The following is a 14,264-nucleotide window of genomic DNA, read 5'->3' as shown; positions in this document are numbered from 1 at the left end:
GGTACGAATATAACGTTGCGTTCTCTATGCCTAACTTCAATTTCCTCAAAATGTTGTATCCAACCCCTTCTGTTTGGACACTGTGTTACAAACTTCTCTATTTCGTCAAAGCCAGCTTCTCCAAAGTATACACACGTCCTAACACATCACTAAAAGCCATTAAAACTCCTCTTTAGTCAACCACTCTCACAAATGTTCACGCTTTCTAAAGGAAATTAAAGTTCCGGCACACCGTGAAAATGTCATGCCTCAAGTTCAACACCCTGAAATAGAAGCGAAAGGTCATGCGATATACGTATTATACAGTGACATTGTTAATCTGTCACTTTATTTCTGCTTCCAGAGTTCTTTGGTTCTGAAATCATTACCCTCCTCATATGTGCTATTACCAACAAGAAAGTGATGACCACGTCCGAAGGGTAGACATAACCTGCATAAACTATCAAGTATTGTGCCTATAAGGATGCGAGAGTTCCTTAAAATCACCCTGCCGCATTGGATATATATTTTTTAATGCGCCACCAGTTTTGGTTGACTGTAAAGGAGACCTAACGGCATAGTTCTTCCAAGTAAATAAATCAAATAAAATAAAATAATTAGTGTTATAGAAGCCTTACCCCTAATGGCGTTCGAACTAAAGATATTCGTTTATGCCTCAACTGCATCTTTGCGAACAGAAAATTTAGAAGCAGGTAGTTTTATGATGACAGAAAGCCAATAGATTGGCTAGGATGGGGGAACAACTCCATTTATTGGACCGGAACCGGTCCTGACAATCATCAAGGCTATGGTCAAATTTGAACTACCGAACTGGCTTAGGAGACAGCACGTAGGATATTGGACCAAGGTCTATAAACAAAAACATGGCAAGGTAATAATGCCCAAGCCATTTTTTAAAAGAAGCTCTGTAATCCTAGGATTGAAAAGGAAAGAGATCAAACTCATGACTGGACTGATGACCGGTCATGAGAATTTCAAAAAACACCTACACACAATGGGTATAACGGAAGAGGGCCCTAAATGTAGGGTCTGTGATGAGGGTGAAGAAACTGCATCACACATAATCTTCGAATGCATAGCACTGGAGAGTAAAAGATACAGAATCTTCGGGACAACTAGACCTGAAGAAATTGTGTCTAACAAAAAACTGGTAGAGGGACTCCTTGCACTATTTAAGGGCACTGCTTGGCTTTACTAGATATACAGGGAGCGATACCGCACAATAAACCTAGTTTCGGTGCGGGTAGTGGCCGGTCAGACCTAAGCTGTTTTAGCTTCCCTGTTAAAATTAACCAATCAATCAATGACAAAAACAAAAGCGGTGCAGTGGCACCAGTACAGAAATTCTTTATTGCAGCATAACCTACACATCATCAGCAAACCTGCGTAAGAATGTTAAGCAGCGTCTGGAGCAGGGGTGCTCAACCCGTAGATCGCGATCGATCAGTCGATCACCATGGCTTTACGGGCGCATCTTTCAAACCCTTTGACCGAGATATGTTTACATGAGCTGTTTTGTAAAATACCTATTTGTTGAAAATGAGTGTTCCTCACAGCATTTGTAGGCTGTAAGTCTAACAATAGTGTGTCCGTCTCTTCCCGCAAGGGCTGTCAGAAAATATCGATATATTCCAAATGATATCGATATAGAGACGCGATTTCCCCTTGCAAGGTATTTCTTCACATCGGCATTCTTCTAAAACAGTTACTGAAAATAATGAACAAAAGTCTAAGTGACAAGACAGGTCTTTGCGGTGGGCAGAGAATTGTGAGGGGGAAATGTTGACGCAATCGGCGCTCGGCGCTAGTAACAGAAACTGCACGCAATTTTGACATTACAGTTTCTAGATCGGCAGTTTTGCAGAAATGAAAAAACAGGGAAGACGGCACGAATTATTCCGGACAAATCTGATAAGTGACGAAACCGAACGATGGGCCCATTGGAAACCTCTTATTTTCCCACATCCATGCAGTTATCACTGTTAGCACAGTAGGTATCGCCAAGCGTGATTTTCCACCGTTTTCGTTTCTGTTCTTGCTCCAAGAAGGATAGGCAGGCTGTTAGCTTGTTGATGTACAGAATATCTACACTACTAGCCATTAAAATTGCTACACCAAGAAGAAATGCAGATGATAAACGGGTACTCATTGGACAAATATATTATACTAGAACTGACATGTATTACATTTTCACGCAAATTGGGTGCATAGATCCTGACAAATCAGTACCCAGAACAACCACCACTGGCCGTAATAACGGCCTTGATACGCCTGGGCATTGAGTCAAACAGAGCTTGGATGGCGTGTACATGTACAGCTGCCCACGCAGCTTCAACACGGTACCAATCAAGAGTTGTGACTGGCGTATTGTGACGAGCCAGTTGCTCGGCCACCACTGACCAAAAGTTTTCAGTTGGTGAGAGATCTTTAGATTGTGCTGGCCAGGGTAGCAGCCAAAAATTTCTGTGTCCAGAAAGGCCCGTACAGGACCTGCAACATGCAGTCGTGCATTATCCTGCTGAAATGTAGGATTTCACAGGGATCGAATGAAGGGTAGAGCCACGGGTCGTAACACATCTCAAATGACCGCCCACTGTTCAAAGTGCCGTCAGTGCGAACACGTGGTGACCGAGACGTGTAACCAATTGCACCCCATCATCATGATGCTGTAAACAGAACGTGGATTCATCCGAAAAAATGACGTTTTTCCATTCGTGTACCCAGGTTCGTCGTCGAGTACACCATCGCAGGCGCTCCTGTCTGTGATGCAGCGTCAAGGGTATTCGCAGCCATGGTCTCCGAGCTGATAGTCCATGCTGTTGCAAACGTCGTCGAACTGTTCGTGCAGATGGTTGTTGTCAAGCAAATGTCTCCATCTGTTGACTCAGGGATCGAGACGTGGCTGGACGATCCGTTACAGCCATGCGGATAAGATACCTGTCATCTCGACTGCTAGTGATTCGAGGCCGTTGAGATCCAGCACGGCGTTCCGTATTACCACCCTGAACCCACCGACTCCATATTCTGCTAACAGTCATTGGATTCCGACCAACGCGAGCAACAATGTCGCTATACGATAAACCGCAATCGCGATAGGCTACAATCCGACCTTTATCAAAGTCGGAAACGTGATGGTACGCATTTCTCCTCCTTACACGAGGCATCACAACAACGTTTCACCAGGCAACGCCGGTCAACTGCTGTTTGTGTATGAGAAATCGGTTGGAAACTTTCCTCATGTCCGCACATTGTAGGTGTCGCCACCGGCGCCAACCTTGTGTGAAAGCTCTGAAAAATCATTTGCATATCACAGCATCTTCTTCCTGTCGGTTAAATTCCGCGTCCGTAGCACGTCATCTTCGTGGTGTAGCAATTTTAATCGCCAGTAATGTAATAATAAATCAATACTTAAATATATATCTCTAAAGTATATTTAGAATGCCCTGCCGATATTTTTATAGGCCAATACATGGATATTTTTGTCGTTTACATATCGACAAATCGACCTTGCTTCGATAAATCTACGTCAGATGATAATATTATTTTAAATGTCGATATATCGTACTCACGATATTTTTAAGAATATCTGTTTTTCACCGCCTTTAACGCTCGCTCCCAGCTACAGTGTTTCCTCCGACATGGTGAGGTTGCTACTCGCGAACGGTAACTTGGCGCGTTGCGATTGGGAGTTGAGGTGACCGGGGAGAGGGCTCGGGGTTTGGTGCGGGACTTGACCTTTTTATGCAACATTTACAGAAATTAAATATTACATATTTAACTTAAATACAGTCAGAACTCTCAAATCAACAAACGACGTTTCATGAAGAAGATGCAAAGAAGTGTACGGCCAACTTGAAAACAGCGAATACAGAGTTTGAAAGCAGATTTTCAGATATCAAGGCAACAGAATCTGTTCTAGCTTTCATAGCTCAAATTTTTCAAAAATTCGATGTGGAACACATTTCAAGTAAAATGAATGCTCTTTTCTCTTGTAGTGAAACTGAACTTTGAAACGAAATAATTCGATTTCATAATGACATTTCTTTAAACTCAGAATACTATGAAGATAGCTTTTCGAAATTAGCAAGTGTAAAAACCTACCCGAACATTATGAAAGGGGCATCGTAAGTTTTATCAGTTTTTGGATCAACTTACCTATGAGAGACAACAGCGTTTTTATCGATGAACACAGTTCAAATGGTTCAAAGCACTATGGGACTTAACATCTGAGGTCATCTGTCCCCTAGAATTTAGAACTATTTAAACCTAACTAAGGACATCACACATCCATGCCCGAGGCAGGATTCGAACCTGCGATCGTAGCTATCTCAGACTCTATCGCCCAGAACCGCTCGGCCACACCGGCCGGCATGAACACAGTAAAACTGGATTATAATAAATTTGGCAATGATATGCAAAGCCAAGTATCTCATCAAATTTTTTCACTATTTATGATGATATATATATATATATATATATATATATATATATATATATATATATATTCATGTATAATATCTTGAAAATTGAGTAGTAGGCTTACAACTGTTCATGGACAGAAAATTGTCTTTTATATATATATATATATATATATATATATATATATATATATTGTAATTAAATGTTTAATTTTGGCTACGGTATTGTTTTGTGCTTAAACGTTTGTAGTGGATATCAAGCCTAAAAAAGTTTGAGCACCCCTGGTCTAGAGTGTCGCATTTCTCGACTACACACTCAGTTCCGTGACCAAAATGGACGACTAGAGGCTGTTTTCATGGCGCCGTACACGATCTTCTCGACACGAGGTGTCTTCAGCGTGTGTGCCGTGTTTATAGTATGGCTATTACCGGGATGCTTACGCACCAGCGGCGGTAACTTGATTACCGCAAAAGCGCGCGGCGAAGCCGTGAGTGCGCGCGCCCGATCCATTAGGTTAAGTGCGTCCTGCATAAGGTGGGCCAACGCACCGCCCTGCTGGCCACTCCGAACGCGTGGGTAATTAGTTACCCAGGGGGCCACGGGTAGGATGAGGGGGGGGGGGGGGAGGGGACAGGACAGGACAGTCTGACAAGGCTCCCTGTTCTCTCCCTACAGGTGTCCGCAGCGCGGCGGAAAAGAACCAAAGGCCGCTCTTTATTCGCTTCGTGTTTACGCCGAGCGAGCTGCCCCAACAAAGAACTCGAAGGGTCACAACGGTGTAGACAAACAGCTTTCTAAAGGGCACCCTCGCGGTGGAGGCTTCAGTTTGGACATTAATATATAATGCCAAGGTTCTGACAATGATTATCAATTATCGCTGTAGCTGAAAAATATCTTTGTAACGAAAGGACAGATTTTGAAATTAATGTCGCCCTTACGTGATAACCGTACTACTGTACAGTGCCCTTACTTCTGGCGGTGTTATACTAAGAGATATTGTTTTCAAACACTGGCGATGGAGGAAATCATCGTCATCAGGAATTTCGCCGGCAGGAAGAAAAGGCGTGAATGCGGACGTCTTCATTAGAACATGCGATAATGTTGTGGTTAAGTTTCAAATCCGTTACAAGCCTCTAGGGGTGGGAGGATGTGAAGCTGTAGGAGATTTGGTTTCTTAACTGGTCCCTAAATACTAATGTAGAGTAATGTGTAGTGTTCTGGTACGAAGTTTCTGTCCTCCCACTCTCATTCACAACATTGACAAAAACATGTCACTACTCATGTTCCCATAAAAACACACACACACACACACACACACAAACACACACACACACACACACACAGAGAGAGAGAGAGAGAGAGAGAGAGACAGAGAGAGAGCAATGCAGTCAAATGGAAACTCGCCTTCACAAAACGTGTCCTACGACGGATATTAAGGATTATCCCATTAGCTCCCATGTTCACTGACAAATAAAAAATGACTATGCATTGTTTTGGAGATTTCATACTCTATATTCTCGGGATTGAACATCTCATTGGAAAGAATATAGTTATGACTTTTTTTTATCATCTTCATCGCTATCAACTTCACGGGTTAGGCCAGCAGATCTTTTTCCTGCCCATCACTCCACCACCTTCTCGATCTTCCCAATCGTTCTTACTGGACCCATTACGAAACCATTTTTATTTCCAAATAGAGTCACTGTTTTGCATGCCAACTTGTTGCATAATACCAAATACGCCCACTGCAAAACAGTGTACAAATGAAGTTACTATGATGCAATATGCGTGCTAGTGCCTTTAAATTAGATATGATTTAAGCTTTTTACATCATTCCGAAGGACAACAGCCTTGCAGCAATGGATACACAGGTTCCCGTGAGATCATCGAAGTTAAGCGCTGTTGGGCGTGGCCGGCACTTGGATAGGTGACCATCCATCCGCCATGCGATGATGCCATTTTTAGAGGTGCACTCAGCCTCGTGATGTGAATTGAGGAGCTACTCGACCGAATAGTGGCGGCTTCGCTCAAGAATACCATCATAACGACCGGGAGAGCGGTGTGCTGACCCCACGCCCCTCCTATCTGCATCCTATTCTAAGGATGACACGGCGGTCGGAAGGTCCCGGTAGGCCACTCGTGGCCTGAAGACGGAGTGCTATAGTATATCATTCAGATAAACTATTTTTGCAATGCATTACTAGTATATATGCATGTATTGAAGGTACGAGACTCCATTTTATACGGTAAAAACAGTCTGTTCCAAGGTCAGAAATTTATAGTAACGAAAGAGATCATTTACAACGAAACTCGAATCATACTGTAAATATTGGAAGAATAATTATTTTGCCTTCTTCATTTAATGGTTCTTTAAAAATATGTATAAAAATTATTAATAACTACATTGATCCACATGAATACGGCAATTTCCGCCCAGAAATTATTGTGCCAATATTGAAGGTGAAATTGAAAGAATGCAGCAGTAACGAAACGCATCTTTGGTAAAATGCAGGTAATAAGTTATATAACTGAATTAAAAAAACAGTCCTTATTTTAATCACTTTGTGGAATCGATAAAGTAGTAAACATTTGTGATATCTGTAAAGTTGTATCTTCAAAAATCCCAGATATTCAAATGCACTGTAAAGTATACGAATACGTTGCGAGATATATGATGCATGGATTGTATGGTGCACTTAATCAAAAATCTTTGTGTAGGAGAGATGGCAAATGCGTGTAAGGTTCCTAAAGATTTGTTTGAAATCAGACAACAATCAGTTAATGGATATTCATTGTACAGATAGCATGATAATGGTGTTAGCGTTAATGTCTGAGCACAAACCCTTGACAATGGTTACACTATACTATACAATCCATATTTACTTACTAAATTTGATTGTCATATGAATATTCAAGTTTGCACTACAGTTGAAAGAGTTAAATATGCGAATCGTGGAAGAAGGGCAACAGACAGCTTCCATATCCAGATTTCCAAAAAGCATTTGACGCAGGGTCTACTGCAGACTGTTATTTAAGGTACGGTCATATAGAACAGGTTCGGAGACAGGTGACTGACTCAAAGACTTCGTAAGTCATACAAGCCGATACGTTGTCCTCGACGGCGTGTGTCGTCGGAGACAAGGGAATCGTCAGGAATGCCACAGATAAGTGTTACAGCACCGGTGTTACCTTTTCGTTCAAGTAAATGATCTGTCGGCGAGGGTAAGCAGCAATCTTCGGTTGTTTGCTGGTGATACTGTGGTGTACGGCAAGGGGCCGTCGGTGAGTGACTGTATGAGGACACAAGAAGCCTTAGAAAAAAATTCTAGTTGATGTGATGAGTGGCAGCTGCCTCTGAATGTAGAAGAATGTAAGTTAATGCAGATGAGTAGGGAAAACAACCCAGTTGTGTTCGAATACAGCATTAGTAGTGGGCTTTTTGACACAGTCACGTTGATTAAATATCTAGGCATAACGTTGCAAAACTATTTGAAAAACAACGAGCACATAGGGGCAGTGGTAGTTAAGGCGACTGGCCGATTTCGGTTTATTGGGAGAATTTAGGAAAGTGTGGTTCATCTGTAAAGGAGACCGCATACGGGCCGCTACTGCGACCCACTCCTCTGTATCGCTAATTTGGGACCTGCGCCCGGTAGGATTGAAGGAAGACATCGAAGCAATTCAGAAGTGGGCATACATACATACAGCACATTAATCCTTGTTCCATAGATCATGAATACGACATTTCGTAATGATGTGGAACGACTCACTTTAACGTAAGTTTTCTTTACACAAAATAATTAATTAATTAATTTTTTTTACAGTTACTACTTCATATCTAAGAATTCATCTATTGAGTAGAAGGAGTTCTCATTCAGAAATTCTTTTAATTTGCTTTTAAATGTTGGTTAGCTATGTGTCAGACTTTCAGTACTATTTGCCAAATGACCAAAGATTATTGTGGCAGCATGGTTCATCCCTTTATGTGCCAAAGTGAGATTTAATCCAGAATAGTGAATATCATCCTTTCTTCCAGTGTTGTAGCTACGCACTTCGCTGTTATTTTTGAATTGGGATGGGTAATTAATGACAAATTTCATAAGTGAATATATGTATTGCGAAGGTACTGTGAATATCCCGAGTTCCTTGCATAAATGTCTGCAAGGTGATTTTGGGTTGGCTCCAGCTTTTATTCTGATTACACGCTTTTGTGCAATGAATACTTTCTCTCTTAATGACGACTTGTCCCAAAATATGTCATATGAAAGCAGTGAATGAAAATAGGCAAAGTAGGCTAATTTACAGATATCTTTAACACCAAAATTTGCAATAACCCTAATAGCATAAGTAGCTGAACCTAACCGTTTCAGCAGATCATCGATGTGTTTCTTCCAATTCAACTTCTCATCAATGCACACACCCAGAAGTTTTGAGTATTCTACATTAGCAACCGACTTCCGTTCATAGTCTATATTTATCAATGGTGTTATGCCGTTTACTATACAGAATTGTATAAACTTCGTTTTCTCAAAATTTAGTGAGAGTCCATCTGCAGAGCTGCTAGATTTGTTACCGGTAAGTACTTAAAACGCACAAGTATTACGGAGATACTTTGGGAAGTCAGATGGAAATCCGTGGTGCGAAGGTGGCGTTCTTTTCGAGAAACGTTACTGAGTAAATTTAGAGAACACGCATCTGAAGCTGACTGCAGACCGATTGTTACCGATTGTTCTACCGCCAACCTACATTTCACTCAAGGGCAACGAAGATCAGATTAATCACGGTTCGTACGGAGGAATACAGACAGTCGTTTTCTCCTATCTACATTTACGAATGGAACAGGAAAGGAAATGACTAGTACATCTACATCTACATGATTACTCTGCAGCTCACATTTAAGTGCTTGGCAGAGGGTTCATCGAACCACAATCATACTATCCCTCCACCATTCCACTCCCCAACAGCGCGCGGGAAAAACGAACACCTAAACCTTTCTGTTCGAGCTCTGATTTCTCATATTTTATTTTGATGATCATTCCTACCTATGTAGGTTGGGCTCAACAAAATATTTTCGCATTCGGAAGAAAAAGTTGGTGACTGAAATTTCGTAAGTAGATCTCGCCGCGACGAAAAACGTCTTTGCTTTAATGACTTACATCCCAACTCGCATATCATATCTGCCACACTCTCTCCCTATTACGTGATAATACAAAACGAGCTGCCCTTTTTTGAACCCTTTCGATGTCCTCCGTCAATCCCACCTGGTAAGGATCCCACACCGCGCAGCAATTTTCTAACAGAGGACGAACGAGTGTAGTGTAAGCTGTCTCTTTAGTGGACTTGTTGCATCTTCTAAGTATCCTGCCAATGAAACGCAACCTTTGGCTCGCCTTCCCCACAATATTATCTATGTGGTCTTTCCAACTGAAGTTGTTCGTAATTTTAACACCCAGGTACTTAGTTGAATTGACAGCCTTGAGAATTGTACTATTTATCGAGTAATCGAATTCCAATGTATTTCTTTTGGAACTCATGTGGATCACCTCACACTTTTCGTTATTTAGCGTCAACTGCCACCTGCCACACCATACAGAAATCTTTCCTAAATTGTTTTGCAACTGATACTGGTCTTCGGATGACCTTACTAGACGGTAAATTACAGCATCTTCTGCGAACAACCTAAGAGAACTGCTCAGATTGTCACCCAGGTCATTTATATAGCTCAGGAACAGCAAGGGTCCCAGGACGGAATTACATTCTCCTGGAGACATATGACCTTAAGTTTACCTTCGATAAGGATAGAAGCTGAATAATGAATTACAATTTGTGCTACAGGTGGGACTTGCACCTAGGTCGCCTTCTTACTAGGCGGATGTGCTAACCAGTACACCTCCGTAGCATCGTGGCTACCACAGCTGCACATACAATCCTAGTACAATGCCCTCCTGAAGTTTGTGTTAGGGAGGGCGCTAGAGTGTAGTAGTCTGTGCAGCTGTTGTGGCATCAGTGCTATGGTGTTATAGTGGTTAGCACTTCTGCCTAGCAAGTAGGAGACCTGTGTTTAAGCGCCAGCTGTGGTACAAATTTTAATTCATTCTTCAGCTTCTATCCTTACCGAAGATAAACTGAGATTTTAGGAAGTCATTTCTCAAGGTGCCTGTCTGGAGTGTAGCACTGTATGGAAATGAAATGTGAACGGTAAGTAGTTTAGACAAGAAAGAAGTAGAAGCTTTTTAATTGTGGGGCTACAGAAGATTAGGAGACCGAGTAAGTAATCATGACGTACTGAACGTAATCGACGAGAAAAGAGTTCTGTGGCACAGCTTGACTAAAAGAAGGAATTGTTTCGTAGGAGGGTGATTCAAAAAGAATACCACAACTTTAAAAATGTGTATTTAATGAAAGAAACATTATATAACCTTCTGTTATACATAATTACAAAGAGTATTTAAAAAGGTTTTTTTTCACTCAAAAACAAGTTCAGAGATGTTCAATATGGCCCCCTCCAGACACTCGAGCAATATCAACCCGATACTCCAACTCGTTCCACATTCTCTGTAGCATATCAGGTGTAACAGTTTGGATAGCTGCTGTTATTTCTCGTTTCAAATCATCAATGGTGGCTGGGAGAGGTGGCCGAAACACCATATCCTTAACATACCCCCATAAGAAAAAATCGCAGGGGGTAAGATCAGGGCTTCTTGGAGGCCAGTGATGAAGTGCTCTGTCGCGGGCTGCCTGGCGGCCGATCCATCGCCTCGGGTAGTTGACGTTCAGGTAGTTACGGACAGATAAGTGCCAATGTGGTGGCGCTCCATCCTGCTGAAATATGAATTGTTGTGCTTCTTGTTCAAGCTGAGGGAACAGCCAATTCTCTAACATCTCCAGATACTGTAGTTCAGTTACAGTAGCACCTTCGAAGAAAAAGGGACCAAAAACTTTATTGGCTGAAATGGCACAGAAAACGTTCATCTTAGGCGAGTCACGTTCATACTGAGTTGTTTCCCGCGGATTCTCAGTGCCCCATATACAGACATTGTGACGGTTGACTTTCCCGTTAGTGTGGAAAGTTGCTTCATCAGTAAACACAATCTTTGAAACGAAAGATTCATCTGTTTCCATTTGAGCAAGGATAAAATCACAGAAATCGATTCTTTTAATCTTATCAGCTGCAGACAGTGCTTGAACCAATTTCAGACGATAAGGTTTCATAACTAACCTTTTTCGTAGGACTCTCCATATAGTTGATTGTGAAATTTGCAGCTCTCTGCTAGCTCTGCGAATCGATTTTCCTGGGCTGCGAACAAATGCTTGCTGGATGCGTGCTACATTTTCATCACTCGTTCTCGGCCGTCCAGAACTTTTCCCTTTGCACAAACACCCATTCTCTGTAAACTGTTTATACCAACGTTTAATAAACCACCTATCAGGAGGTTTAATGCACGCTGAACAACTGTCGTCGATTCACTTCTGCCGTACTCAATAACACAAAAAGCTTTCTGTTGAGCGGTCGCCATCTTAGCATCAACTGACGCTGACGCCTAGTCAACAGCGCCTCAAGCGAACAAATGTAAAACTAAATGAAAGTTTATAGCTCCCTTAATTCGTCGACAGATAGTGCTTAGCTCTGCCTTTTGTCGCTGCAGAGTTTTCAATTCCTAAAGTTGTGGTATTCTTTTTGAATCACCCTGTATATTTGGGCACGAAGATATCGTCAGTTTGGTAACTGAGGGAAGTATGAGGGGAAACCAAGGCTGAACACGATGAGTAGGTACAAATGGATGTAGGCTGCATTAGTTATTCAAAGATGGAGAGCGTTGCGCAGGGTAGAGTAGTGTGAAGAGATACACCAGAGTGAGCGCGCGTCGTACGCAGAGCACTGACCTGGAGGCGCTCCAGCGTGGCGCGGACCTCCGCTCGCGTCTTGACGGACGGCACGTGCACCAGTGAGAGGGAGCCCATCAGCGGCTCGCAGCCCGGCGCAGTCACGCGGAACCTGGACACACAGAGACAGCACAGCTCTGAGACGCTGCCCACTACTCTTGAGCGGATGTATTGCAGAATCACAAGCATTCCTTTACAACTGACCCCCCTCCCCCCCCCCCCCCCCCCGTCGACCCCCAGATTTACTGATAAGATGGTCCAGTGAACAGCCCGTCAAAAACTGAAAGATCAAGCGTGAAAACAGGAAGAAGGTGTATTGCAGTGTGGAAACGAATCTAAATATAATCGGTGAACGGTCCAAGCTAAAGATGTGCACCATCAAGCAAACTTCAATAGCCACGGCATCGTGGTTTTGTGGCCATGGTGTTTAACTGCGCTGCGGAAGTTTTTTTTTCAGAAAATTATGAATTAGCCGTCCGTTATGATTGAGGTTTTCACTCTACAACGGTGTGTGCGCCGATATGAAACTTCCTGGCAGATTAAAGCTGTGCGCGGGACCGAGACTCAAACTCGGGACCTTTGCCTTGCGGGAAAATGCTCTAAGTTGTTTTTTTTTTTACCTGATTTTATTCGTTGTTGTTCGTCGCGGACGTCCCAGTTTACAGTTGAACCGTTCACTCAGTTCTTTTGATACAGAGGGCAGCTACCCCTCTGACGGAACACCCTGAGGTAGTGCCGGCTAACCATCTGAACTACCCAAACACGAATCACGCCCCGTCCTCAGAGCAGGTAGAGCACTTGCACGCGAAAGGCAAAGGTTCGAGTCTCGGTCCGGCATACAGTTTTAATCTGCCAGGAAGTTTCATGCCCGTCCTTTTACTGATGTGTCCGTTCGCTGTATTCAAATTTGTGTCTGTATCGTGGTGCAATGTCCGTTTGGAACTGCGAGGTTTAAGTAAGGGGAATCCAGACGTACGTAGCTCCAATTCGTTTTACACAAGTACCATGTGTTAGGAATCTTGCGTCCCGTTCTAGAAGCCCGTGGTGTAATGTCCGTTTGGAATATTGATGTTTAAGGAAGGGGAATCCAGTCGTACGTTGCTCCAATTCGTTTTACACAAGTACTACGTGTTAGGACTCTTGCGTTCCGTTCTGGAAGTTCTGACTCTTGAATTCCTTTTTCGTAACACAGATCACACCTGTTTATTTGATGTTTTCATTTCTGTGAGAGGTCTATATGCGGCATTTCGACTGCGTCACTATTAATTACTTTACTTGCGACGGTAATATAGTCTCACACAATTTCACATATTCTGTAACCAACGTATGGTATGGAAATTGTCAAGACTAGAGAAGGAGAACAGACATGTCAATGACTGGATGGAAAGTACATAATTTGGTGTAGAAAAAATGGGGCACAAGGAAGATTTGAACATTGTTGTCCCGCTTTGCCGTCCAACACCGTGGTCACATAACCACGATGCAGTGGCTCATGCTCTTCGCTCGATGCTGCACGTTTTCAGCTTGGATCGCTCACTGTTTCTGTTTTGGTCGTTTTTTCATATTTTTCCATATTTCAGTAGGCCATCTTCCTGTTTTCATGCTTGATCTGTGTTTTTTGATGACGAGCTATCCACTGGGACAAAAAAAAGGTTCAAATGGCTCTCAGCACTATGGGACTTAACTTCTGAGGTCATCAGTCCCCTAGAACTTAGAACTACGTAAACCTAAGTAACCTAAGGACATCACACACATCCATGCCCGAGGCACGATTCGAATCTGCACGGTAGCGGTCGCGCGGTTCCAGACTGTAGCGCCTAGAACCTCTCGGCCACTCCGGCCGGCTCCACTGAGACATTTTACCACTAAAACGGACGGGAGAAGGGGCGGGGGCGGGGGTGGGGATGGGGTGCGACGGGAAGTTTCCCTTGTAAGAAGAGAGGATGAAATCCTGGCCCAGC

At 42.9% G+C, this 14,264-nt stretch overlaps 1 protein-coding gene across 1 annotated transcript in view; it reads right to left on the bottom strand.

The window, feature by feature from the left end:
- The window catches only part of LOC126482141 (chondroitin sulfate proteoglycan 4), a 660,554-nt gene that overhangs the window by 159,789 nt on the left and 486,501 nt on the right, over window positions 1-14,264 (bottom strand). Inside the window, exon 12 of the mRNA XM_050106118.1 lies at window positions 12,304-12,415. Coding sequence (XP_049962075.1) covers window positions 12,304-12,415 — 112 coding nt within the window. The remainder of the gene's footprint in view (window positions 1-12,303; window positions 12,416-14,264) is intronic.

This window comes from Schistocerca serialis, chromosome 5 (assembly GCF_023864345.2).
Source record: "Schistocerca serialis cubense isolate TAMUIC-IGC-003099 chromosome 5, iqSchSeri2.2, whole genome shotgun sequence".
Taxonomy (NCBI): Eukaryota; Metazoa; Arthropoda; class Insecta; order Orthoptera; family Acrididae; genus Schistocerca; species Schistocerca serialis.
This window is presented reverse-complemented; position numbering and strand designations above follow the sequence as displayed.